The following is a 26,356-nucleotide window of genomic DNA, read 5'->3' as shown; positions in this document are numbered from 1 at the left end:
CATTTTTTGAGACATTAAAGTACCAAGAATACTGGCTCTCCTTTCCAAGGAAAATAGCTTTATCTCTATAAATCTAAAACTTATTCTGCTCAAAATTTTTAAAGCACTGGATACATGATAAAATGCAGACAATACAGCTATTGACAGCAACAGGTAACCAGTGGCTATAAAAGCTACAGTGCTTTCTCCACATTTGAATCGAACAGGATCTTACGTATCTCAGATCTTGTTCTTGGTGGGAAAAAAAAAAAAAGAATAAAAGAACTGAGAGTAATTCTCTTGGCTGGCAACTGGAGAGATGAGGAGGTGTTAACGACAAGGATCCGGTATCTTTTTGTTTTATTAAAACCCTGGCTTGACAGGAAACATAGGGAAAACTTAGCCACAGAAACGGTGCATCCGCTGTGCAGGCCAACAAATAGATTCTCCCACCGCTACTTAGAATAAAGAAACTTATAGTCCTCTTTCTCTCATGTTTCTGGCCACAGTCATCTTTCCTCCCTCCTGCATTCACTATTGTACTCTATTCTAATCACTTAATTTTCCTTCTTAAAAGTCTGAATGCCAAGAGGAAAAGCCCTTAGAAAGTGGTCCATGATAGTACGCCAATTCAGTTCAAAATCTATATAGACTCTTGGGCCTGTTTTAATGAAAATGTGATTTTATTGACCTACTTTTAGTTTACTTTTGAAAATAAGAGGGATTAAGTGACTCTGAGGGTGAACTGAATTCTAATTCTGAAGGCTGGGAATGTGCTCCCAACTTTCTTAGTCTGCTAAAGAGTGAAAAGAAGGAGAAGGGTCAAATCAAGGAACATGCATAAAGGACCCATGGACAAAGCCAAAGTGGGGAAGGATTGAGGGTGGGAGGTGGGAATGGGTGGGGCAGGGGAAAGTGGTGGAAAAATGAAGACAAATATATTTGAACAATAAATAAATGAATGAATGAATGAATGAATAAATAAATAAGCTGAATGAAAGGAGGTGGTGATGATATTTAGCATTTGATTGGACAGGTCCTATTGTATTTTCTGTTTTTAAAGTGACTGCTTTGGAAGGAATTTCATCCCTTGATTTATGTCACAGTATTTAGTGAGCACCTACTATGTGGCTCAAGGGTCTTTAGAGCACAGTGCTTATATGTCTTGAGAGAAGACCCCTTCAAGGGAGAGAGTTATAGATATAACTGAACTATAATGTGAGTGATGTTTTCCTCTCTGTGTCATGGAAAAATGATGTGTGAGGGAAGGTTTCACAGTGGACAGGAAAGACAACTAGGAATGCAAGGAGCCATAAGCCACCAAAGAAAAAGGAAAAGCTTGAGTCAAAGTGAAGGGGCACCAGTATAGAGGGTCAAGTCAAGTTGGACAGGTAGCTTGAATCCAGGTCTGAAGCACCTTGAATGCCCTGGGAAGAACATGATATAAAATGACATCAAGAATTACATGAACACATGGGTCCTCCCCAATAATGAGTAGAAACAACACAAAATCCCATCTAATATTTTCTCAATAGTTTCCATGGGTGAAGACCTTATTCCTCTATTTTGTTTCATCACTGAAGTCCGTTGCTGAAGAATTTCTTTCTGAGAATTACAGAAACACACTACGTAAAAGGAAAGTCCTTCACCTAAAACACAAGTTCCTGACAGCATACCAATATCTGTTGCTACAAACTTGCAAAAACCTTTTTAATATTGGCCACAGACAGGCAATAATTTCTGTTGTGCATAATGACTATAGCATGTTTATTGAACGTTTTACATTATGGCAATAAAACAGGTTAGTTTCCTAGGTTAATAGGGTTTCCTATGTTGATAGAAGGTGCATGTGTTGCTATTTTCATGGCTCGGTGTGTGTGTGCAGGGAGGGGGGTGGTGGTGGTGGTGTCTGGACGTGTGCATGTGACATTTAGTGCAGTGGAACTTTCCAGCTGTGTTTTGATCAACTAATATGTGTGTATTTGGGATTTACTGATGACTGAGCAATAAGATATGTAATATGCAAAAAACACTTCATTATTTATTAATGACTACCATATAAGGATCTTAACTGGGAAAAATGTGAACACATTTTCTCATGGAAACTGCACAGTCTGGCATATTGAACTATAGCAGAATGTAACAAATAAGCATAATTACTTCTGCATAAAAGTCTATATCAATCTTTTCTTGATGACCTATTTTCAAAGAGTTTTCTCCAGTAATGAATCACCCAAACAAATGTCTAGAAGGCTGTGTACCACAGTCTCAAAGCCTTACATTTAAAAAGCCAGCACTCCCCATGTATTCATAAGGGAAAACTCACAGCACTGAGATACACTTTCTCTGTCAGCATTTAAAGACCCAACCTGTCTCAAGGTAAAGGGGCTTATACACCCTTATCGCTACCAGAAAGATTACTTGGCTAAATGTTATCTTCATGTGCCTCATCATATGTGCAAAAAACAAACAGTTGTTTTATTTTTTTCACAATGACAGATGTAGGATTCTAATTTAAAAATGTGGAGGAAGAAGAGGAGCCACTGTGAAAAGTTCCCACTAAACAGGGAACTGAAATATTCTCTTGTTTGTTTGCTTTGTTTGTTTATAGTGGGTGTTTTATCATTTGTGAGGGGGCGAGAAAGGTTATTGTAAAATTTTGAATAAATTACTGAAGAACAAAAAAGCATTTTGTGTTCTCTTGATTTCTTCTGCCAAGAATACTAAATAGCTAAAATGTAATGAATGATTAGGCAAGAGAAAAGCATTATGGGCTACTCTCTTGTGGGATGGATGATACCCAGATTGTGCTGCATATTAAAGTATTTAAAGGCAACATGCACAAGCCATTCTTAGCTAATTAAAAAGTGCTTTTATCCTCCGTGCTTCTTTCTGGGAATCAATACTGCAGACACCACTGAAATCTATGTCTAAAATTCTTGCTCCATTTTGATAAACTTTTAGCTAAGAATCATATGCATATCAACTCACTCTTTAAGATCTTAGCACCATGAGTTTACCCTTGTCACAAAATAGCATCTGCCACCACCAAAAATTAAGCTTCAAATTGGGACAGACATAACTGGAAATTATGTAACATTTTCTTAGCAATAGGTGTTGAACAGAATATACAAGATGAGTGTTTTAACATGTTTTCCCTATATACTTTGTTACTTACATCATTATTTTTACTAAAGATGCAAAACCCAACCAATTTCTGTACTCAAGCTTCCCTTTGAGTGAGTAATCTGAAATGAGTAACATACGCTTATCTTTGTGTTTCTGTATAAAGCAAAAATAAGAGAGAAGGCACAAAAGAAGCTTAAATTATTAAATGAAACAGTAAATGTTCCATGTTCAAAAGGAGAAAGTGCTACTCAGATGCTCACAGAGATATTTTTAAAATGAATTCACATCTTTATTGTGGTTCTCCTCTTTATGACTTTCTATACACAAAATCTCATTCATATAATCTTTTATTTCATTATTCTCTATTCTGGTCTGCTCTCACCAAGGTTCATTTTATATCAGTAACAAAATTAACACCTCAAAAAGAAAAACTATTAAAGTCTAGCATAGTGTTAAGCAAACAGTAGTTGTTCAATGAAGATCTGGTAAAGTGAGTTTCACTGATCTCAACTGAACTCAACCCCTTTAAAGAGGGACAGAGCCATATTCAGGTCACAGAAAGAAACAGACCTTCTTCCTCTCCCTTTTTTATGTTGGAGGCCGGAAAAAGACAGGCTCAAAATATCCAGGATAATTCCTACCATTAATCTTAATAATTTTTTTTCAAGGATATAATCTTATAATGCTTCTGGGAAGCAGAAACCTATAGCCTTATTTATTTACTCTGTGTATGTATATGTATATATGTATGTATATATATAAAACTTATATAAATATATATGTGCATATTACATGTTATTTCCCCACTCTGAAAGACATCAATGTAAACTTTCTCATAACCAAATATTACTCATGAAGAACTTAGTCATACATCTTACATATAAAATTCTTGCACCCGACTCTTTATAGCCCAATATAGCTACATTTCTTCATTACACAAGGAAAAATACACTTGCATTTCTATTCTTGGCAGCTGCTACTTTATCTCTTTCCTAAACTTAACAGTTCATTAATTTGCCACCTTATATATCCTTAATGTGTATTGTGACATACAGTTGAAAAAATCCTATCACATTGCTCATGAATTAGAAGGAAAAATTGCTAAAATCAATTTAAAACAAATTCTAGGAAGCCTATTCTATGGTTTATTTCCAATTGCACTGTTTTTATGCAAAACACAAGTTGCAAAGATACTAGTTTATGCCATGTGAACATGACAGCCATCAAGCAATCTGAAATCATGGATAGCAAGGAAGCCTATACATTGACAGACAGCTGATGGAAATGTCACATTAATACGTGTGCTCCTTTTAAAAAAGACAAAATAATTTAAAGGTGACAAAGTAAATAGTTTTGATAAAACTTGATAAAACTAGCCTGACATTATGACTGTACTCAATCCTTCCCATTTTTAGGGAGGAAAACACTTTTTTAATGTTAAGTTGTGACTATGTTCTCTACTAAAATAAATAAAAATAGATCACTTTAAGCAGTAGCATTTCTTCTTGTTACTTCTCAAGGCACTAAGTGAAACAGTTCCCAGGAAATCAGTTCAGCTTCAATTCCAACATCTTGTGGTAACAAATTTGGAGTTCTACCATTCAATAAGCAAGCAGTCTTCAAGTTATGACCTTTTATTTCTTTCTATCATTTTCTTCCCTTCCAATTATCATCTTCTGTACAAGTGTATGTATTTGCTGCCTCCACTTTTTCTTCCTCGACATTTCTGACACTGTGTGGTCCTTGTTACATCTTCACCTCCACAGGGAAGACATTCCCTGAGGAGCACCAATGACTCTCTCCAGAGGGCTCCAAGTCCTAGCAATTACAGTAATTATACTTATATAAAATGAGGTAATGTATTGGAATACTTGTTAAACATTAAAATATTGTATAAAAAGGATGGCATTTTTATACCTCCAAATAATCTATCAAATTTTTACTCTGACTGCCACAGTGAAATGGACTTTTAACTGATGCCCCTGATCCCCAGCATCACTCTGCTCCAATCCACCTTATACTCTGATACTGGAGTTACTGTTCTAAAATACAGAGATCTACTCAAGTCATTCCACTGCTCAAAACCCTTCAATAGTTCCCCGTTATATACTGGACAAATTCTAAATTCCAAACTCTTCAATTAGCCACTGGAAATCCTATCTGTCATTGTATTTGACATTTTTCCACTAAGATACACCCCTCCCAGTTTTTTCCTTCCTCTGAACACCACACTGTCTTTCCCATTCAATGCTTCTGCATATGTCATCCTTTTTGCAACTGATGTCCTTTCCCCCAACAGTATCCTATCACATTGAAGCCCTACCTGCCCACACTGCAGGGTCTACGTCCAATCCTGTCTTCTCCTAAAAACCTTCCCAGAGGTGAATCCAGCTCACACACCCACATAACTCACACTTTCACATTCTGCAAACCCTGCTATTTATTTTTTTTCTAACGGTGTATCAGTTAACCCTTCTAAACCTAATTACCTCCCAAATTCCCCACCTCCAAATTCCGTCACATCGTGGAATAGGAATTCAACATAGGAATGTTGAGAGGGAGCAAAAACATTCAGTCCATAACATCAGACAATTACAAAGTGTGCCAAGGACTGAGGACCACTGATCTAGGTAAATCATTGTTTAAGAGTTATTTATGCATGGATCTTTCTCTTTTGCAAAAGCTTAGCAAACCACTAGATAAATATTCTCTGTAGGAGGATATTTATCATAAGGCAGATGCTCAATAAAGACTAACTGAATTGATTTGTGCTTGTGTCCACACCATTTATGATTAAGAATATTAACATTGTTATTTGGACCATCTGAAAAAGTTCTCCATTTACTTTTAAATGGAGCTATTAGTACTTTGTAGATATGATAAAAATGAATAGCCTAGACATGATGAATATATGTTATTTTAAGAAACACATATCAATTGCTGAAATAAAATTATAGCTATATCTTATATGTATTACATAACAGAAAACAGTAACTCTGATTCTAACAACTTATGCATGGAGAAAGAAAATAAAAAAGGCAAAGGAATAGCAAAAGTATCTGTCACTGACAAAGCTAAAGATATTTTGTGCCTGTGCCCTGGGAAATGCTCTTGGGACTCCCGTCTCAGAGGCTGATGCAGTCATCCACCCACCTGCTGGTAGACTTGGATCTTTGGATCGACTCCAGGACTGTTTGGCCTCCTGAAGTTCCTCTGGCTTGCAAAGACTATGAGGTCAGCCACTATAGTCCATATTCCTTCTTCTAGGGTTACTCTGACACTGAAACTGCCTTAAGAAGTGGAGACAGGGATGGGAAGTTTTCCAGACCCTTTGTTCTGTGGCACTAGCTTTGTTTTGGGATAGCATAAAACTTGCCAATATCTCTGCTGAAGAAAAATAAACTAAGATTAGGAGAATCACAAAATTAACCTAGATTCATGGTTTTAGACCCTGGCTGTATTTTGCAATCACCTAGGGAATTTTAAGAAAATGTCCATGTCTGGGCCCTGTACCCAAAAATGAATTTGATCCAGGGTACGGCCCAGACATTAGTATGTTTTAAAAGTTCCAAAGGTGTATCAGTTAGCTCAGGCTGCTATAACAAAATACCAGAGACTATATGGCTTAAACAACAGACATTTATTTCTCACAGTTCTGGAGAATGAGAAATCCAAGATTAAGGGAATGGCATATTTGGTTCCGGATGGGGCTGGAGAGGCCTCTTTTCCTGGTTTACAGACAGCTGCCTTCTCACTGTATCCTCACATGGTAGAAGGAAAGAGAGGTCTGATCTCCTTTTCTCTTCTTAGAGGGACACTGATTCCACCATGAGGATCAGTGGAGCCACCCTCATGAACTCCTCTAAATCTAATTACCTCCCAAATTCCCCACCTCCAAATTCCGTCACATCGTGGAATAGGAATTCAACATAGGAATGTTGAGAGGGGGCAAAAACATTCAGTCCATACATCAGACAATTACAAAGTGTGCCGAGGACTGAGAACCACTGATCTAGGTAAATCATTGTCAACCTTTTTTGCAATGAAACAAACATGACAATGATATCACATGTATAATCAGCTCCTGAGGACAGACCAAGATTCTGCACAACTCTGTGTGCCAGGTAAGACACTACCCGTAGATATCTCATTCAAGAAAATGTCTCAGAATGCATGAGGGTAAACTCATCGTTACAGAAATAATTTTTAATTTGATGATGACATAATTTAAAACCACTCAAAAATCTAGAATGTTCCTTATATCTGGCCAGCATTTTGTTATTCTAAGCATACAATCAGGACTCTGGTGGTGACCATGATCTCTTCTAAAAGAGGTCATTTTAAACATCAACATTTTCTTTTTTCCTACTCATGTTCTGAAGTAATCACTTCAGAGAAAAGTTCTGGTATCAATACCCATCTTTAGGTAAAAATGTTGGAGCTTTAGGATTCAAGAAATAAGCAGTCAAGTCAGCGACAGTAAAAGAACAGAAAAATTATGAGTAAATGCTGTCAGAGAGAGCAGAGAAAGTATTAAGTATTATAGAATGATTCTGCAACAGTTGAACAGAAACTGTACTCATTGTTATATTTTAACAGAAATTTTTCTCTAGTAATTAGTAAATTATTCTTTCCCAATATATAAAAAGTATATTTCCAAGGAAAGTTCTAAGAAATCTATCTCCTGTCAATGCTTGTACATAAAATGATTCATTGACTAAAATCAAAAAGTTCACATTAAACAGAATCTTAAATAATTTCATTTAATATCTGTATACAAATATGAAAAGCAAAAAACAAAAGAAAAAAATAAACACAACCTGCCCATTTAACACACTAGAATTTTTTGGCAAAAAGAGATGTTAACCCACCTTTTAAAAATTATGTTAACCACAAAGCTCCCTAAATTATACCACAGTAAAATATTTTTAAATAATGTCATGTAATAGCACCAATATCCTTCCTATTAAAATCTTTATCAAGATACTGAGCTATATTGAGGGTTTTTTAAATCTTAAATTCATGCTTGAAGAGAGTGAAGGTGAAGAGAAATAGCCACCAAAAAAAAAATAAATAAAATAAATAAAAAAGAAGAAGAAGTGGAGTGAAAAGCAAAACTAAAGCAAAGTTCCTATTAGAAGCACTTTTTTCTTTCTTTCTGTTTTTAACACCTGAGAGGATTTCTAGCTCATCTCATGTCCTGTTCTATTTGAATTCAACTCAATTCAAATATTTGTTGAATATCTGCTATGTGCAGGGCTAAGCTAGGTATAATACATCATCTCTGGGATTAATGATAAAACTAGAGACAAATTCCAAAAGCATGCATATCCATGTAATGTAACTGCAGTTCCTGTCAATCATCTGGTTTCCAGAACTGCCTTAGGCTACTACCTTGACTGGAGGAGACTTAAGCCTATATGATGGTTTTTGACTAATTAAAAACACAATCTTCATGGGCTCAACATACTTCATTTTTCATTACTGACCGCCCCTCACCTTTACTGCCCTCTCCTCCCTAATGTGTACATACACGTGCACCTGCACATACAGTGACTGGATGCCCTGCCCCCTGGGGCATAACCAAGCTTCAGCAGTGCCAACTCATATAGCATTTAATCTTCACTCAAAATTCCTGCTGCAACTACACATGCAGTGTCTATCATGGGGGCTCTGTTTTTAAGATACAGGTAGTATCTGAATCTAGGTGATGCTTATGCAGCTTTCGGGGAGAATGAAAGGTTTCATGCTAGAAGTGCATTAAGGATGGTGGCTCAAGGTGAATGGTGGTCTAACTCTTGGGTTGGGATCAGAATCAAAAGAAGGTCAGACAAAATTGGTCCATCTCCACAGCAAAAAGCTTCTACTGCCTAAGAACCTTCAGGGCTCTTTTTCTCTATGACCAGTATATTAAATATTTACTAAGCACCTACTATCAGTGCTAAGGCTAAGAATACTAAGTCCCAGGAGGAATGAAATACAGTCTTTGCTCTCAAGAAGCTAGTCTAGTGAGGAGTACAGGGAGACAAACTGCAGAACAATGCAGTGAATGCTAAAACAAACCATGGATAATGTGCTGAATGAACAGAGCACTCACTGCTGAACTAAGGGCTAATCTCTCCCTTTCAACAAAGTCTACAAAGGCCACGAAGTGGCTGCTGAACTGTCTTCATCCATTAATGCTCTACCTAAGGCCACTAAAATGTCTCTGTGATATTTGTATGGCTGACACAACACAGACCAGTAATAACTGACATACATCAACACTTCAAAAAATTTTAATGACTTTAGAAGTTTTTTCTAGGTGAATTGACAATTTCTCATCCATTCTATCAATCAGTACTATCAAAAGTTGCCCTAGCTGGTGTGGCTCAGTAGGTTGAGCACCGGCCTCCAAACCAAAGGGTCGCCAGTTCAATTCCTAGTATAGGGTACATGCCTGGGTTGCAGGTCAGGTCCCCAGCAGGGGCCACACTAGATGCAACCACACACTGACGTTTCTCTCCCTCTCTTTCTCCCTCCCTTCTCCTCTCTAAAACTAAATAAAATATTTTAAAAAGTTACTAGTGCCCTGGTCAGGTGGCTCAGTTAGTTGGAGCATCAACCCCTACACCAAAAAACAGTTACAGGTTTAATTTCCAATCAGGGCACATACCTAGGTTGTGGGTTTGATCCAGGTCGGGGTGTGTGGAGGAGAGAGCTGATCAACGTTTCTTGCTCACATAGATGTTTTTCTCTCTCTCCTTTCCTCCCTCTCTCTAAAATCAATAAACATACTCTCGAGTGAGGATTTTTTAAAAAGTACTAACAATACTTTATCAGCTGTTTTGACTCTAAAACAGTGCTGTCCAACAGACTTTGTGCAATGATGGAAATTTTCTATATCTGTTGTCCCATATGGTAGCCACCAACCACATGTAGCTACTGAACTCCTAAAATGTGACTGAGGAAGTGAATTAATTTATTTTAATAAATTTAAATTTAAATGGCCACATGGTCTTAGTGGCTATGGTATTGGACAGCACAGTACTAAAATATAAGAGTTTTAGGACCGTGCAATATGATTGAATAATTTTTCCCTTAATGCCTATTCAGTATATTATATATGTCTCTGAACAATTACAGACACAGATGAAAACTGGTTTCCTTTTGTAACCTGAAGTTGCTGCTAGGGATTACTTCCAGTAAGAAAATAAAAGTTAAAGACAATTGAGAGTTAAGGTATTTAACGCACTAAGAAATATTTGGGAAAGACTTGTTTTCAACTAGTTCTAAACAAAGTATCTTAAAAGTGAGGTTTAGTCTTCTGGTCAAGATGGAAGCATGGGTAGGCACACTTTGCCTCCTTGTGCAACCTTAGAAAGAATTACAACCAGATTTCAAAACTAATAACATCCAGAACCATCAGAAAATTGAGCAGTATGAGAGTCTGACAACCAAGGATATAAAGAAGACACATTCATCCAGACAGGAAGGAGGGGTGGAGTCAGAGAGACGGGCAGAGAGGCAGTGTGGCACAGAAAGGTGGCAGCAGAATGGGCAGGAGGGATATGTTCAGAGCAAGTGATCCCAGCCTCAGGCCACAGAGCCCAGGGTTCTGGCACCAGGAAGATAGATCCCCATTACCTCTGGCTGTAAAAACCAGTGGAGGTTGGGGCTATGGAAGAAACTGCCCCACTTTCTCTGCTTAAAAGGGCCAGCACGGTCTTAGAACATATGCAAACTCACCCAGTCTGGGCGTCACAACTGAGGCAGCAGCTGTAAGGGCACCAGTTGCACAGGGGAAGGGGGTGAAGTGACTGGAAACAGGCAGGCACCTATCAAGCCACCAGAAGCCAGGTGGCAGCACTGTCCCCTCTCAGAGCCTTTCACACAGAGCCACAAATCAGAGAAGCCAGTGTTCCACCCTGGCAATTACCTCAGGCTCCACCCATACAATTTACAGGTGCTTTTCTGATGTAGGCCACACTACTAAGAAAGGGAGGAAAAGCAGCTCTACTTAATATACAGATGCAAACACAGGGAGGCTGCTAAATTGAGGAGACAAATATGGCCCAAATGAAAAATCAGAACAAAACACCAGAAAAAGAGCTAAGCAAAATGGAGATAGCTAACCTATCAAATGCTGAATTCAAAACACTGGTTATCAGGATACTCAGAGAAATCCTTGAGTATGACAAAAAAATAAAGGAAGAAATGAAGGTCACACTAAGTGAAATAAAGAATAATTCACAGGAAAGTAACAGAGAAGGGAATGAAGCCGGGATTCAAACCAACAGTTTGGAACATAAGAGGTAAACATTCAGCCAAAAACAAAAAGAAGAAATAAGAATTCAAAAAGAAAAAAGAGACTAGGCTAAGGAGCCTCTGGGATACTGCCAAATGTGCTAACATCTGAATCATAAGGATGACAGAAGGAGAAGAGAAAGAGCAAGAAACTGAAAATTTATTTAAAGAAATAGTGAAAGGAAACTTCCCTTATTTGGTGAAGGAAATAGACATACAAGTCCGGGAAGAATAGAGAGTCCCAAACAAGTTGGACCCAAAGAGGACCACACCAAGACACATCATAATTAAAATGCCAAAATTTAAAGATAAAGAAAGAATCTTAAAAGCAGCAAGGAAAAAGCAGAGTTACCTACAAAGGAGTTCCCATGAGACTAAGCACATTTCTCAAAATAATCTTTGCAGGCAAGAAGAAACTGGCAAGAAGTATTCAAAATGATGAAAAGCAAGGAACTACAACCTAGATTACTCTATCCAGCAAAACTATCATTCAGAATGGAAGGGCAGATGAAGTGCTTCCCAGACAAGGTAAAGCAAAAGAATTTCATCACCGCCAATCCACTATTACAAGAAATGTTAAAGGGACTTATTTTAAGAAAAAGAAGATCAAAACCATGAACATTATAAAGGGAGCAAATTCACAACTATCAACAACTGAATCTAAAAAAAACAAAAAACAAAACAAAACTAAGCAAATAATCAGAAGAGGAACAGAATTATAGATGTGGAGATCATTTGGAGGATTATCAGCTGGGAGGGGTAAGGGAGAGAATGGGAAAGTGGTACAGGGATTAAGAAGCATAATTGGTAGGTACAAAATAGACTAGGGGAATGTTAAGAATAGTATAGGAAATACAAAGAACTTACATGCACAACCCATGGACATGAACTAAGGCGGGGGATTGCTGGAGGGAAGGCGGGTACTGGGCAGAGGGGTGCAAAAGGGAAAAATTGGGACAACTTCAATAGCATAATCAATAAAATATAATAAAAATTATCAAAAAAATTATATTTAAGGAAGGTTTTCAATGTGGAGATTGAGTCAGGTCAGCTGGATTGTAGGCATCATGAGTACTAGGACTCACTATGTTTTTGCACTGCTCAATTATGAGTGGCTCCCAGATGTCCAGCATTTAGTAATCATGTAATAAAAAATAGTTAAAATAGTATGTTTGAGAATGTTCTATATGTGGATCATAGTGGTTGTTACATACCTTAATTTACCAAAAAAAAAGTGGAGGAGTAAAAAAGTAATATGGGAACACATAGGAAATGTCATGAATGGAGATCCACAGAAAGCAACACATGAAGCTGGCTAGCGAATTCTAATAGCAGTCACCTCCTGGGAATGAAAGGAGAAAAGGCTCATGCTTGGGAGTCACCAGGGACATATAGGCTTAGACAGGCTGTGTGATATTAGGTCAGTTATTTGACTTCTCTGTACCTCAGTTTCCCATACCCCGGTTTCCTCTGCTGTAAAATGTGTAAAATGAAAATAACTACTTCAAACAGATTAGAGGAGAATGAAATGAGAAAAAATACACACACACACACACACACACACGCAGATTTCAGTACTGGGTCTGCACCCAGCAAATACCACGTGGGTGGTATATGGAAATAAAACAAAAGCTCATCTTCTTATTCCAGCCCTTCTTTTAAGTCCTCTGGTCTTGAACAAGGGATTCCATTCCCATTCTACAGTCTCAAAAGTTGGCAAATGGCTGAACAACCAAAGTTACCAGGTTGGACATAACTTCAATCTCTTTAAAGTAAGGGGAATGGGGAAACACAGCTCATGCTTCCAGAGAAAACGGAATTTCTTCCAGAAGCAAAATTCCCACAACCTAAAATTTTAAGCAAATTCCCAAATTTCTAGTGTAGATATGAGAGCATAAATGATTTTTTCAATGAAATAGTTTATTTCCCTGAAAAATTTCCCTGGCAAATTTCCCTGAATGGAGCAAGCACAGTCTACATAAATTAAGAGATGAAATTAAAAAAAAAATTGCTACTCTGCAACTCAAAAGTAATTAATTTTTAAGTGGAAACTAGTTATTTTTTTGGGGGGGCGTCATAAATATTTTCTATTTTTCGTTAAAATTTGTTTTTGGAGTTTAAATAGACCAAGCTGGAAGTTACAACATACTTGGTTCAACCAATTCCATATTCAGAATAAACTAAGCAATTAATTCTTGCAGAGGAATTGGTTATAGTTTGAGTTAATGTGACCCTTAAAGCAGTAGGACATGACAAATGTTCAAAATCAAATTCATTACATATTTAACAAGAATATTTAAACATTTGAATTTTGTGCACCTTGCAGGGCTGTAACTCAATTCAAAGATCCTGAGTTCTCAGTAGTTGAAAGAAACTCTCCCTTAAAGCTCTTGAAACAGCTACCTCTCCTCTATGACTCACAGCTAAGCCTTCTTACAGGAAAGCCACTGCAGTTTTTCCCATTACCTGTTTAGTGGGTCAAGATTAAATAATAATTAGAGTCTTACAGTCATCACATTAGTTCTCCACCTAGTAAAAAACCTCTCAATTATTTTAGAGAAGGTTCAAATTCACTTAGGGAATTATCTTGGAGTCATCTTTAATTTCTGACTCTCTTATTAAGAATGTCCTTCAGCTAAATAGCATTAAATGTTGGGTTACTCGTGTAATTTTTAAAAATAATATTAAGTCAGAACACCTTGGAGCTTCTCATTGGCTCCAGGGACACCAAAGGTGAGTAACAACCACATCCACGAATACCAGAGTAGATGTTGAGGGAAAGATAATTGAAGTGGAAGCTAAATTTTTCATTTGCAGATAATGTGCCTCAGTTTCCCAAAATGTGCTACCTAAGATCAAGACATTCGTCCTCTTAGAGGCTGCCAAGGGCACTGTAAAAGGCCAACTTTGTAAAAATGGGGATAGGATAAAAAAGTAGTCACCTGCCAGTCTCAAAAAAAAAAAAAAAAAGGAACAAAAAACCTCCCCACAGAATTTGAGTTCTAATATGTTCGGTGTCATCACATAAACTTGTGATTTGCTTAAACAATTTAATCTTTTACAGTTAAATTTTACATCATCAGAGCATTAATGTCCAATAAACTAAAATCTAAATAACCCAAAACAACAAACTATAAGTAATGCTTTATTGAGATTTTGCAGAATATGACATAGTGGAATGAAATATCATTCAGCCACAGAAAGGAATGAAGTACTGATACAGGCTACAACATGGATGAATCTTGAAGACATTATGCTAAGTGAACAAAGCCAGATACCAAAGGTCACATATTGTATGACTCTATTTATATGAAATGCTCAGGACAGGCAAATCTATAGGGGAAAAAAAAGTACATTAGAGGTTGTCAGGGCTGGGGTCAAGAGGATGAGGATGATTGTTAATGGAGTTTATTTTGGAGGTGATTAAAATGCTCTGTAATTAGTGGTGATAGTTGCACAATTTTGTGAAAACACCAAAGCTACTGAATTGCACACTTTAAAATGATGAATTATATGCTCTGCAAATTATACTTCAATTAAAAAAAAATTCACAATATACTCAGGGCATGTGGTTTGGAAGGCATACAAAGCAGTATTCTCTTATTATTTCCATACTACAGTGAGATTTACTTTAAATAATAACCTAAGTACCAAGGAGATCTGGATTTGTTGTTAGAACAGACCTATAGGCTAGTGTGGTTCAGTGGATTGAGTGCTGGCTTGTGAAATGAAGGGTTGCTGGTTCAATTCCCTGTCTTGGCACATGCCTGGGTTGCCACCTGTGTCCCTGATTCGGGGCGTGCGAGGGGCAGCCACCTGATGTTTCTCTCTCACATCAATGTTTCTCTCCTTCTATGAATAAAATATTTTAAAAAAAAACAGATCTACAGTGGAATGTAAATTCAACAGGTGTGTATCTGATGACGCAACTCTTCTTAAATGTCTTCCCCTCTCCAGAATCAACTGTATGATTTTAGAGAAAATCAGAACCAGAATCCCCTGCAAGTCTTAAATGCCACTGTGTGCATCACATCACCCTTGAGTACTTCCATAAAGCTTTTGAAATTTAAATTATGCCCATATATCTGGGGGGGCTATTGGCAATTATCACCATGTTTGCAATGTAATTCTAATTAGTTAGAATATAAAAATAATTTATTTTTGTAAAGGTTACTATGCCAATAGCAGCATCATCTATGGATAAAAATGTAAGTTAATATCCACTTTATTATGAAAAGGCTAAAAATTATTAAAAACTGTTATCCTCTACCTGAAAAGAGTATGTGTACTCGTAAATGGAGGTACATTTGCTAACTTTCAGGTGTATGCCTCCAAACCTATTATAGTCCATCATAATAGCAAACCTTCCTTTAGGAAAATAAAGACATTTCTTTAATAAAATGCAAAAATCAATCTTAAAATTCTTCTGGAAAATGACCAAAACACTTGAACCTGTGTCCCAGGTAAATATTCGAACTGGTTATTTCTGACTGCAATTTCAGAATTAAAGTATAACCTGAAAGGTGGTGGTTGAAAGATGAATCCATAAATATAAATACATCAACCTGTAGCGCTCCTCTGACTTTGGCATCAGTAGCAGAGCGTTGACAGAAATTTTGATTGAAGTTTTTTTTTGTTTTGTTTTGTTTCTTTAAAGTAACTGCCCAGACTTGAATGTGACTAAATTAAAAATACTAAAAAACGTTGAAAAGTCAGGTTGGTGCTTGTTCCCGTTACCTCCTTTCAGGCGCTGTGTATATATGTGTGCGTGTTATTCGCACCAAACACGTGTATTTTTCGTTCAAGCCGATAATATCGGAAGCATGAACTTAAATGCAAAAACGCGATGTAGTATGTAGACCCACACTATGCTTCCATGGTTGAATTTCTGGTTGTATTTATCTTCTTCTGTGTACTGAACAGGCTCTTTCCAGTCTTTGTAAAAGAGAGAGGAGCTGTGGGGACAGGGACGGCGATTGCCCAACCTCCTGTGCGCGTGGGAGCAAGAATCCCCTCGGGCAGACAGAAGGTGGCGGAGGTGAGAAGTGGGGAGGTGGCGCATTCTCCCATGCAGCTGACACCCATGTGCCGGCGCCGACCCCGCGGAATCCCCTTTTTCCTCCTTGCTAGATGGCGGTGGCGTCAGCAAGTACCTAATGCTGTGAAGTTCCCCCACCCCTGTCCCAAACAATCCCGAGAGGAAACCCCACCGAGGTTTCATCACTCACCCAGTCGGCAAACACAGAGGAGCTGAATGCAAGCGAGGAAGCGCACCAGGATTAACATTTCCAGACGGTCCAGGGTGCCCCCACCACTGTTCAGTTCTCGGGGTGCAGAGGGAGAGAGCGTGAAGGGAATGCTTTCTTCTCCAGTGTATAGATAGATATCTGATTGTGTGTGTGTGTGTGTGTGTGAGAGAGAGAGAGAGAGAGAGAGAGAAAAGAGAGAGAGAGAGAATATTGAGAGAAAGACGCGTAGTGGTGGTCGCGGGAACGGGAGCCACTAGCCTAGGCGCATGTCAGCTGGCAGCCGGGAGTCGTCTGTCCCGTTCGCTGGCTGCTGCGACTGCGGTCTGAGAGCTCCCAGGAAAGCGGCTCCGGTGTGGCGGGTGCGCGCTCTGCCGGCTGGTGCGCGCCCAGGGGCACGATGGGGGCGGGGACTTAGGCGGGGCGGGGGCGGGGCGAGGCACTGCGCGGAGCCGGGGAGAGAGTGCAAGCCACTGGGTTGGCGCGCATTGGGAGCGGAGGGGCAGCTAGGGCTCTGGGTATGATACAGTGATTTGCGTGCTGACAGTCCTCACCCCGGACCTTGCCAGTGGCTTTCTTGTCCTGGAGTTAATGGAACCTACTGGGGTTTAAGATCTTTGCGGATAAATCTCTTCATTAAGGATCCTTCAACCCTTTAGAAGAGAAGAGGCCAGACCTTCATTGTCCCTCACAGCCAGAGACTGACCTTTGGGGTTCACTCTTGGAAATGTTTTTCACTTTATTGTTGTCCTCCCTGCAGAGGATAAATGGATCCAGTCAGAAAGTGGTGGGGAAACCTGGATAAATTGGGTGCCCCTCCCTTTTCTTCCCATTTTCCAAATCACCAAAGACGTTCCAGACCCCGTTAATCCAGATAATCTCCGACCCTGATTGGGTGTCCAGTCAGACCCTGCTCCTTCCCCAAACTCCAATCAAATTGTCCTGCTCTGCACGGTGGCTTGGTGGAACTTTTGACTCTGCAATAGGTTGCAAGGGAAGATTTTATAATTGCTAGATTGAAGGATAACGAAAGAAATACAGCGCACGCCTTCTGCTGTCCCAGAGCTGGAAATGTCACGCTGTACTTTCTAGTTTTTGTCCCTATCTACACTGTGAGCGCCTTGATGGCAGGGAGTTTGCCTTATTTATTGTTATAACCCAGCTCCTCACACACAGGCAGAAAGAGCCAGTGGATGTTACCTGCTTGTTGAATTAACTTGAAGCCTAAATGAAGAGATAATACAATGCCCTGAAAATTCATGCACTTTTCAAAGATTTTCGTTTATATATCTTTTAAACATAAGAACATTTTTTTTCTACTTATGTGAGACCGAATTTGGAGCCTTTTAGAAGTCTGCACCAAGACACAGAAAATCGAGTTCTGGATTGATCACTTGTACTCTTAACAACTTGATGTAGGTTATCTGTACAGTGTGTGCTCCTGTGTCCTGTGCTTGTCTCAAAAATAGTATTTTAGTTTTAAATTTTTAAAGAAAGCTACTGCATACAAAATTGGATTCGTAATGTATTTCGAGTGTTACCACCTGTTCTGAAGCCAAGGCTAAATGTGCAGAGCCAGTGATGCAATTTATTATTGCTTCAGGAATTGATAGCAATCATATAATAAATTTCAAATTGATTTAGAATGTTTATTCAGGAATACATATAAATATTAAGAAATTGACTCTTGATTTTATTCTTCCCATGAATAAAATAGAAATGCTTCAACTTTGAGAAGAATTATAAAGGGGGTTGATTGCTCAGTTTCCACTGAGAAAAAAATTTCTAACACAGCAAGAAGTGTGTATATAAACTAGAAATGCATTGAGAGCTTAGGGGAAGTGTATAATATGGACTGGAGTAGGCAGAGGAAGTTTTCTAAAGATGTATAGTTAATTGAGAAGGACTAGCAGGAAAAACATTGATGTCAAAAAGTGTGGGGACAAGAATGAAAGAAGCAGAGTCACGTGTTATAAAAACAGTGTAAGTTAAACTTGAGGAAATTAAGTGGGTCAGACTATGGGAAACATTGATTTGCTAGCAGAGGTGCTTATGCATGAAACACTAAGCAAGAGGGAACCACAAAAGAAACTTCCAAGAACTTCCACTGTTTAGAAGCTAGTCTTGCTCAGGGGCATGGATAGTGTTCCGTAAGGTCTCAATTGTCAAATCTACCTGACTAGCCTGCCAGGATAATCCAACAATAACAAAAATCATCCTTACTCCCCTCTTACTTGGCCAAAAAGTCACATAACTAGTCACTCTTTGAGTTAGATCACAAAACAATGGCACTGTTGAAATCAAAGTTACCCAGGTAAAAAGCTTAGGTAGATCCTGTAGTCTCTGCTAATTCAGTTCCCAGTTAAAATTGTCATTTTTCTAGGAGGGCATAGAAGCCACTTTGAAGGAGCTGTCCAGTTACTATTGAGATTTGTATGGAGAGGAGGATGGCAACAAATTCTACGTGACTAAGTGACAGCACTGGAAAGCTGACTTGGAGAACCAGACAATGTGAATCTGATGGTCCTGGGGAGGGTGATGGAATGGGAGGCTCAGGTGGTTCGGGTCTTTGAAAAATTACTCATTGAAGCAACCCAGGTGTTGGAGAAGAGAAGGCACCAGAAAGGCAGGAACATCAAAAGCATGTTGTATCTAACATTTCACAATTTTATGGGGGTCATGGTCATTCCCAAGATGTGTTGCAGATTAATATTCATTAGTTATTGTGATTTCAAGTTATAAACTTGTAAAACCACATCAGAATCTGAATCTATCATCTGTCCATCTATATACCTACCTATTTATCCATATATAGATCAAATGATAGTTATCTAGATATAGATCTATATATTATATTTATATATTTATGTTTATAAACCTATTTCTATATCTTGTATATATTCTAGATATATACAATCTATAATATGATATACATATACATATATGAAGTGTGTACTGGTAAAGTTGGTTTCTATAATACTCTATCATGTCAATCACATTTAAGTTCTGGAAGTTCGTATTTACATGCAGAGTTCAGTGCATACTTGGGAGAATACTTCATTTTTTTCAAAAATTAAAAGAAAAAACAGGATACAATTAATATGATAGCTGGGTAGCTTAATGAACACCTTGCTTGTTTGGGGGTTCTCATCCTGGATTTTAGAATGAAATGCAGAGGCTGCCAATGGCAATTATGAAAGAGGCAGAGTCTTTGCTTTTCAACATAAACTCTGTTGAATTCCTAACTATTCCTAGTTCCTTCTAGTGGGTTTTTATCTTGGTTTTCAGCCAGAGCTGTGGTTAAATCAAATGTAAGCAAAGTTTCCGTGGGCATTCAGAGGTCTCAATGCAACAAGAAGCTTATGTCTATTTCCATCCACTACATAGCCACAGCTGTAGCCAAAAGAGAATAACAGCTGTGCTGTTACTCCTACCAGTTGCCAAAGGGGTAGCCCTGGTGGGGCTGGAACTCTGGCTTTGCTCTTTTCTAGTACTGGTAATTGTTATTTTGTTGAGTTATGCTAACAAAATAAGCCATACAGTAAATATCTATGTCCATCCACCTATTTATGTCAGTTTTTTAAAATTCAGCCTTTACATTCATTTTTTTTTTATTCAACAGATTGTGTGTCCATTATATTTCATGAATTTCTTTAGGGGCTGATCATTCTAGTATGAGTCATTCCTTCACTAACATAAAGGAACACACAGTCTAAAAGGAGATAAAAGCATTGCTTTTACCTAGTGTCTCTCTTTGATAAAGATTGCCAGATAAAATAGAGGATGCTTAGTTAAAGTTGAATTTCAGGTAAACAATGAATAATTTTTAGTGCAAAATGATGTCAGTGAAATACAATGCACTGTATTTAATGAATAAACTTAAGGAATAAATTTTTAGTATAATGAATAATTTTTATTTATAAATTAATTTTTAATGCACCCCCATGCAACATTTGTCACATATTTATATTTTTTAAATAAGTTCATTGTTTATCTCAAGTTCAAATTTAACTAGGTGTCCTGTATTTTTATGTGCTAAACCTGGCCATCACACTTTGGTGGGTCTGGGAATTGTCTGATGTCAAGGCTAGTCATTTGTGGTCTCCCATAAGTTTTCTTACTCTGAAAGTTATTTCCAACTTATCTCTAATATGAATAAAGATAGAAGCAGAAAGAAAAAAGAAAAAGAGGGTGTTTTCTCTGCAGAATCTGTGTGGCTTAGAACTACAGAATATTGCATAGTCACTGAATAAAACACGGAATTAAGGGGCATGTAAAATATCTACTTATGGTACTATGGTAGTAGTAAGTTCTTCATGTTTTGCCCACATTAACTATTGCTTATTTTTATCCATTGTCATTGACAAATATACTGAAATCATTAAGTTGGATCAATTTAATGTTTACAGTTCGAGAATGTAATTGTTATTTCTTTAGAAGTAAAATTTGTTTTTGTGATTATAAGACATTTGTAAAAAGCATATCTCATTTTATTGGAAACCAAGTATTTTAGATTCTGAGGATAGATTTATATTGCATTTTGCACCCTACACATTTTGTTCACATACTATTGATACAATGGGATATATTCAATATTTTTTTTAAATCAAGTGTTTTTATTTCTTTTTTTTTTAAATCCTCACCCAAGGATATTCTTTTTCATTACTTTGAGAGAGAGAGAGAGAGAGAGAGAGAGAAAGAGAGAGAGAGATGTGAGAGAGAAACATCGATTCTTCTCCTACACACTCCAACAGACAGGGATCAAACATACAACTTGGGTATGTGCCCTGACCAGAAATTGAATCCATGACCTTTCTGTCTACAGACAGCTCTCCAACCAACTAAACGACATCAGCCAGGGCTATATTCAGTATTCTTGTAGTGAAATTTCAGAAAAGACTTGAATAACATAGTCAAACCTCTTATTTGGATTTGTCCTACTAGTAGGTTTCTATCTAAAAAGCAGATAGGAACCTGCCTGAGTTTTGCATCTTTGTTCCTAATGACCCTTAGGAATGTAGCTAGATGGCGTGTTAGTGCCTTTTCACAATCTCAGACATAAAATAAGTGGGAGGATCCTCACTGATAGGCCCAAAGCTAAGTGTGATGTGGCACTCTGAGTCCATCTGAAGAAGGGATAATTAAGAATAAAATCAGAGCAAGTTACATATTTAGTCTTTTAGTATATTATCATGATTCACTATAAAATAATTTAAACTTATTATATGCAATATATATAACTTAGTAATTAAAACTGTATCAGAGAACACAAAAAGGTAGGACCCATTTTTTCCATGTCAGGAACATTTAGTATAATATGATAGAATAATTCTTCCTCTGTGTTCTAGTAGAATAATATGATTATACATTTTTGTGTTTTTCAATTTAAAACAGTGGTTAAAAAAATTATAAACTTTGAAAATTATTTGTGGATGAATATTGCTTGAATTTTCATTTTTCTCAAAAAAAAGAGAAATATGTCATTGAAACAAGGATCTTAGGCATCTTCTTAAATGGTTGATTTGTTCTAATGCTACCTTGATTTGGAATGCATACCCCTTTGTCTTGTGAATAAGCCCAGTTTTGAATATGTTTAAAATTAAGGGTGTGAAAAGTCATCTTGAACCTCTCTTTATCCTGAACTAAACTTTAAATTTGATTAACTCATTTAAAAATGATTTTGATTTTTTTAATAGGCTTTATCTGTTAGAGCAGTTTTAGGTTCACAGCAAAACTGAGCAGCAGGTAGGGAGAGTTTCCATGTACTTCCTGTCCCCCTAGACATGCACATTACCCTCCACTGTTAATGCCCCACACCCGGAGGTACTTTAGTTACAATTGATGAAATTTCCCTGAACTATAGTTTTCCAATTGTTAAAATTTTAGCTTTATTGTTCTCTCTTTTTTTCTTGTTTCTTCTCTTTCCATATGTATATATCTATGTTTGTATCCACATCTTTTGTATCTATAAACTGAAATGATCTTCTAGGCAAAGTAGTTGTATTGATTTAAACTTCACCAGCCATCTTTCAGGCCATTTTCTTTTGGTGGCTTCTTGAACTTGTCAAAGAAGCTTTGTTGATTCCAGAATATTTAATTAAAAACATATTTATGATCATTTAGAAAAGGAATTAATGATCATTAGGAAAGACTTCATATTATTATATTTAAGAATAATCCATCCTGGATCCAGGTTGTTTTCTTGGAAAAGTTGCTCTTGATTTTTAAAATGTTTATTCTCAGATACAACTCCCTTCTCTCCATCGATCCCCATTCACCCTTTTACTGGCTCTGTCCCTCTTGGAAAGAATATTGTACCTGTTTTCTTACAGAGTATCTTTCTACATTTTAGTCCATATTCAATACGAGAGTAATTTTTCTAAAATAAATATCTAATACAGAGTACACACCAGTAAACAGGAACCAGTAGTAGTGATTGCTTTCTAAAGATTTAAAAGAATTATCTAAAAAGAATTAATTAGCCTCTACAGTGGGACCTTTTATTTGAGGGTCTCATGTAAATCAGTAGTGTGCTATATTGTTCATTGTTGGTTGTAATAAGATAATTTTTAGTTGTATTAAGAGAAGTGTATTCTTTAGAGTGGGAGAGATGATTCCTATTTTACATGGTGCTGGTCAAAGGCTAATGACTGATATTTTAACATCTATACACTTTGCCCCCTTCTGCCCATTCCACCACCATCTCTATTACAAATCGTCATAGTTTTCTTTCCTCCCAATAACCATGATCTCAACTCCATTACTCAGATAAGTTCCAAAGGAACATATCCTCAAATTGTGTTGCATTTTAAAGATTCATATGGCCAAATTTAGTGTTATTACTATTTCCATTTTCTTGCCATTTAAAGGTGAAAATACTCTTTTCCTTCTCTTATCAGAGGCAAGCACAGGATTTAAAGTCTTTTTAAAAGCTTAATTTAAAATCAATATTTACCTGCTCTCTAGGCCCCCCAAAAATATCTAGCATAGTGTTAGAGTGGAAAGTAAATCTGTACAACAAGTTCTGAAAATCAGAGAATCAACATTGGACTGGGTCATTAAAATGAGCCACTGTATTTCAAATGCATGAACATTTCTCATAAATAATCATTTAGCTGATTTTTGCCTGCCTGCATTCAAGAATAACATACTATCATTCTAGATGACCCATTATACTTTGACATTAAAAAATACTATGTTCATCTTTATTTTTTAGCCTAACTATTAATATTATCTCTCTATAATGCCATCCACTTGACTTTAGGGACCCAGAAAAAAAATCTCTCCTTTTTTAATTGTAGAAAGAATTTCTGCTTTCATCCAATCTTAGATAATGTTTTTTGGCTTTTTGTTGTTGTTGTTGTTTCTTTGTTGTTGCTAAATGCTCCTTATTCCAAGCTTGATCTGAACCCACTGAGTCTTCTGAAGTCAATGATCCATCATTTCTTTGAATCTCTCTCTCCCAATTTATTCTTATCACCAAACCTTTAAATATTTTTCCATTAAAAAGTCCTTTTTTGACTGCATATCTCATTATAATTATAGTATCAAGTATGTCTTCAGAATGTCCTTATAAGAATAGATAATAACCATCTCCACTTTCTCACCTTCCAATTTCTATCAAAAAGCTAATGGCAGGTTTCTGCCTTCCTTTTTCCATTAATAGTGGTATTTAAAAGATTTTTAAACCTCCCATCTAATGGTCTTGCAAGTGCAGTGCACCTGAAACCAATCTCATTCTTCCGCCCAAACTGGTGCTTTCTGTAGTCTATAAAACCTGAAGAGTCTCCTTGGCCTCTTCTTTCTCATGAGCATCTAATTAGTCACCAAATCCTACAGTATACTCTTAATTCTACCCTGTATCTGTCATTATTTAGCATATATTCGATGCTTAATAAATATTTAAATATATGAACTAACTGATTGAAAAAGAGCAGCTCTCAAGACAATATGGCTAGCTGCCTTTCTTGCCTGCGTATAATAAGTTTCCTGAGAGGTGCACAATCCATCAGGCTGCAGCCTTGATGTTTCCCTATTAGGTCCTGGACACTAACTTACACCCTCTGACTATGGAGGCATCCCCTTTCCTTGCTTACTGGCTGGTTTTTATAATAATAGACTTAAAGTGCTCATAACACATTTGCCTTGACTTAGAATTTGGTTTTCTTTGTTCTTCAACTGACAGTGTGGCTAGTAGGCCTAGAATATCTCCAGAGCATTCCCAACTATCGTAATCTTATTCTCTCCTATTTCTTCACAGTTAACTCCTCCATTGATTCCATTCAAGCAGAGAACCAGTCAGGCCTGGAGACTTCAATCTTTCCCTGATGTCTCCAGCAGTAGTATTTGACCTTTAGTTATTAAAATTCTGAGACTTAAGAAGCTTCTATATTTTGAGGCTGTTGTGCAACCCTGAAATTTGCCATTGGTCAAAGTCTCTCTAAACATCCACTTTCACTTGCATTGTTTCTAGACAATTTCTCCTGTTCCTTAAGACAGGAATGTAAGCCAAGGAGGTTCCATAGCCCTAGAGGATTCTCTCATTATTCTCACAAGAAAGAATATAACTATGTTGAGAAGCTAGTATAAACCAAAGTTCTAGGAAGCTAATTATTAACTCTCTACTATATCTCCTTCTATTCATAATAGTGATTATAGCCACATTCACATAGTACATATTAGTTTCCAAATATTGTTCTAAAGATGTTGCATGTAATTGTTTAATCCTCCCACAAAACTATGATGTAGGTAACATTGCCATCTTCCCCATATCACAAGAAAACTGGGGCAAAAATGATTTCATCAGTCACACAAATCCTAAGTGACAGCTCTGAGGTGTGATCCATACACTTAATTATTAACCGATACTGTACCTTCCTCAAGACACTTACAAGATCCTACCTTAACTGATCCCCTACCGAACTTAGACCAGGTGCCATACATTGCAGGAAACCTGCTCCTATGTTGATTTCCTGATACATAGTATATTTTACAAAGTTTGTTGCATGCCAAAAGGCAGTAACATGAGCAATGTGTGATGAGAGGAATAAACATCATTCCAGGAATTTAAGCATGCCATCTGCCCAGATAAGATTGCTGTTAGCATGAGGAGAATATTGACCTCTGTTTTTCTTTAGTTACCTGAGTAAATATATTCTGGAGTTATCCCTCAAAGATTTTGGAACTCAGTATAGGATTGTTGAGCAGAAAGACACATGGAGGCTGGAGAACAAAGGGACACAATAAGGGCCCTTGTTTTCTTCCTGGAAGCCTCCAGCACCTGAAAATCTTCAAAGTCTTATCAGGGAAACAGAACATAATAATATAACTTATCCTTTATTGACTACCAACTCTGTGCCAAATGTTTTTACATTGTTATCTTTAATCACACTCAAACCCAAATTACATATATCATCTTCCCATCTTGCAGATGTTTCCCAAGGCAGAAAGAGTTTAGCATTACTCAAGAGTCAATGAACTCGGGGTGGGGAAATCAGAATTAAAAACTGAGTTTCTCTGATCCCAGTATGTATCCTCTTTTCATAAACACACAGTGAATTTTGTTAGCCATAGGAAAGGCTTCTTCTCAAGTAACAGTGGCCCAGTACTTACCCAATCCTGAGTAAGCACCTGTGGTTCAAACTAAATTGATAAAATTCCTGCTGGCTTTATATAGCAATAAAGCTGGTTCTTCTTAGCATTAATGCCTATTCATC

The 26,356-nt window shown here is 37.3% G+C and overlaps 1 protein-coding gene across 2 annotated transcripts in view; it reads right to left on the bottom strand.

Moving 5' to 3' along the window:
* PTPRZ1 (protein tyrosine phosphatase receptor type Z1) overlaps positions 1 to 16,779 on the bottom strand; it is a 203,839-nt gene extending 187,060 nt beyond the window's left edge. For both annotated transcript variants that reach the window (XM_054564622.1, XM_054564621.1), the window contains exon 1: positions 16,623 to 16,779. In XM_054564622.1, coding sequence (XP_054420597.1) covers positions 16,623 to 16,680 — 58 coding nt within the window. In that variant the 5' untranslated portion in view covers positions 16,681 to 16,779. The remainder of the gene's footprint in view (positions 1 to 16,622) is intronic.
* Between the last annotated feature and the right edge of the window lie 9,577 nt (positions 16,780 to 26,356).

The sequence above is a fragment of the Pteronotus mesoamericanus genome, unplaced genomic scaffold (genome assembly GCF_021234165.1).
Source record: "Pteronotus mesoamericanus isolate MK-2021 breed Mesoamerican mustached bat unplaced genomic scaffold, CSHL_Meso_final scaffold_85, whole genome shotgun sequence".
Taxonomy (NCBI): Eukaryota; Metazoa; Chordata; class Mammalia; order Chiroptera; family Mormoopidae; genus Pteronotus; species Pteronotus mesoamericanus.
This window is presented reverse-complemented; position numbering and strand designations above follow the sequence as displayed.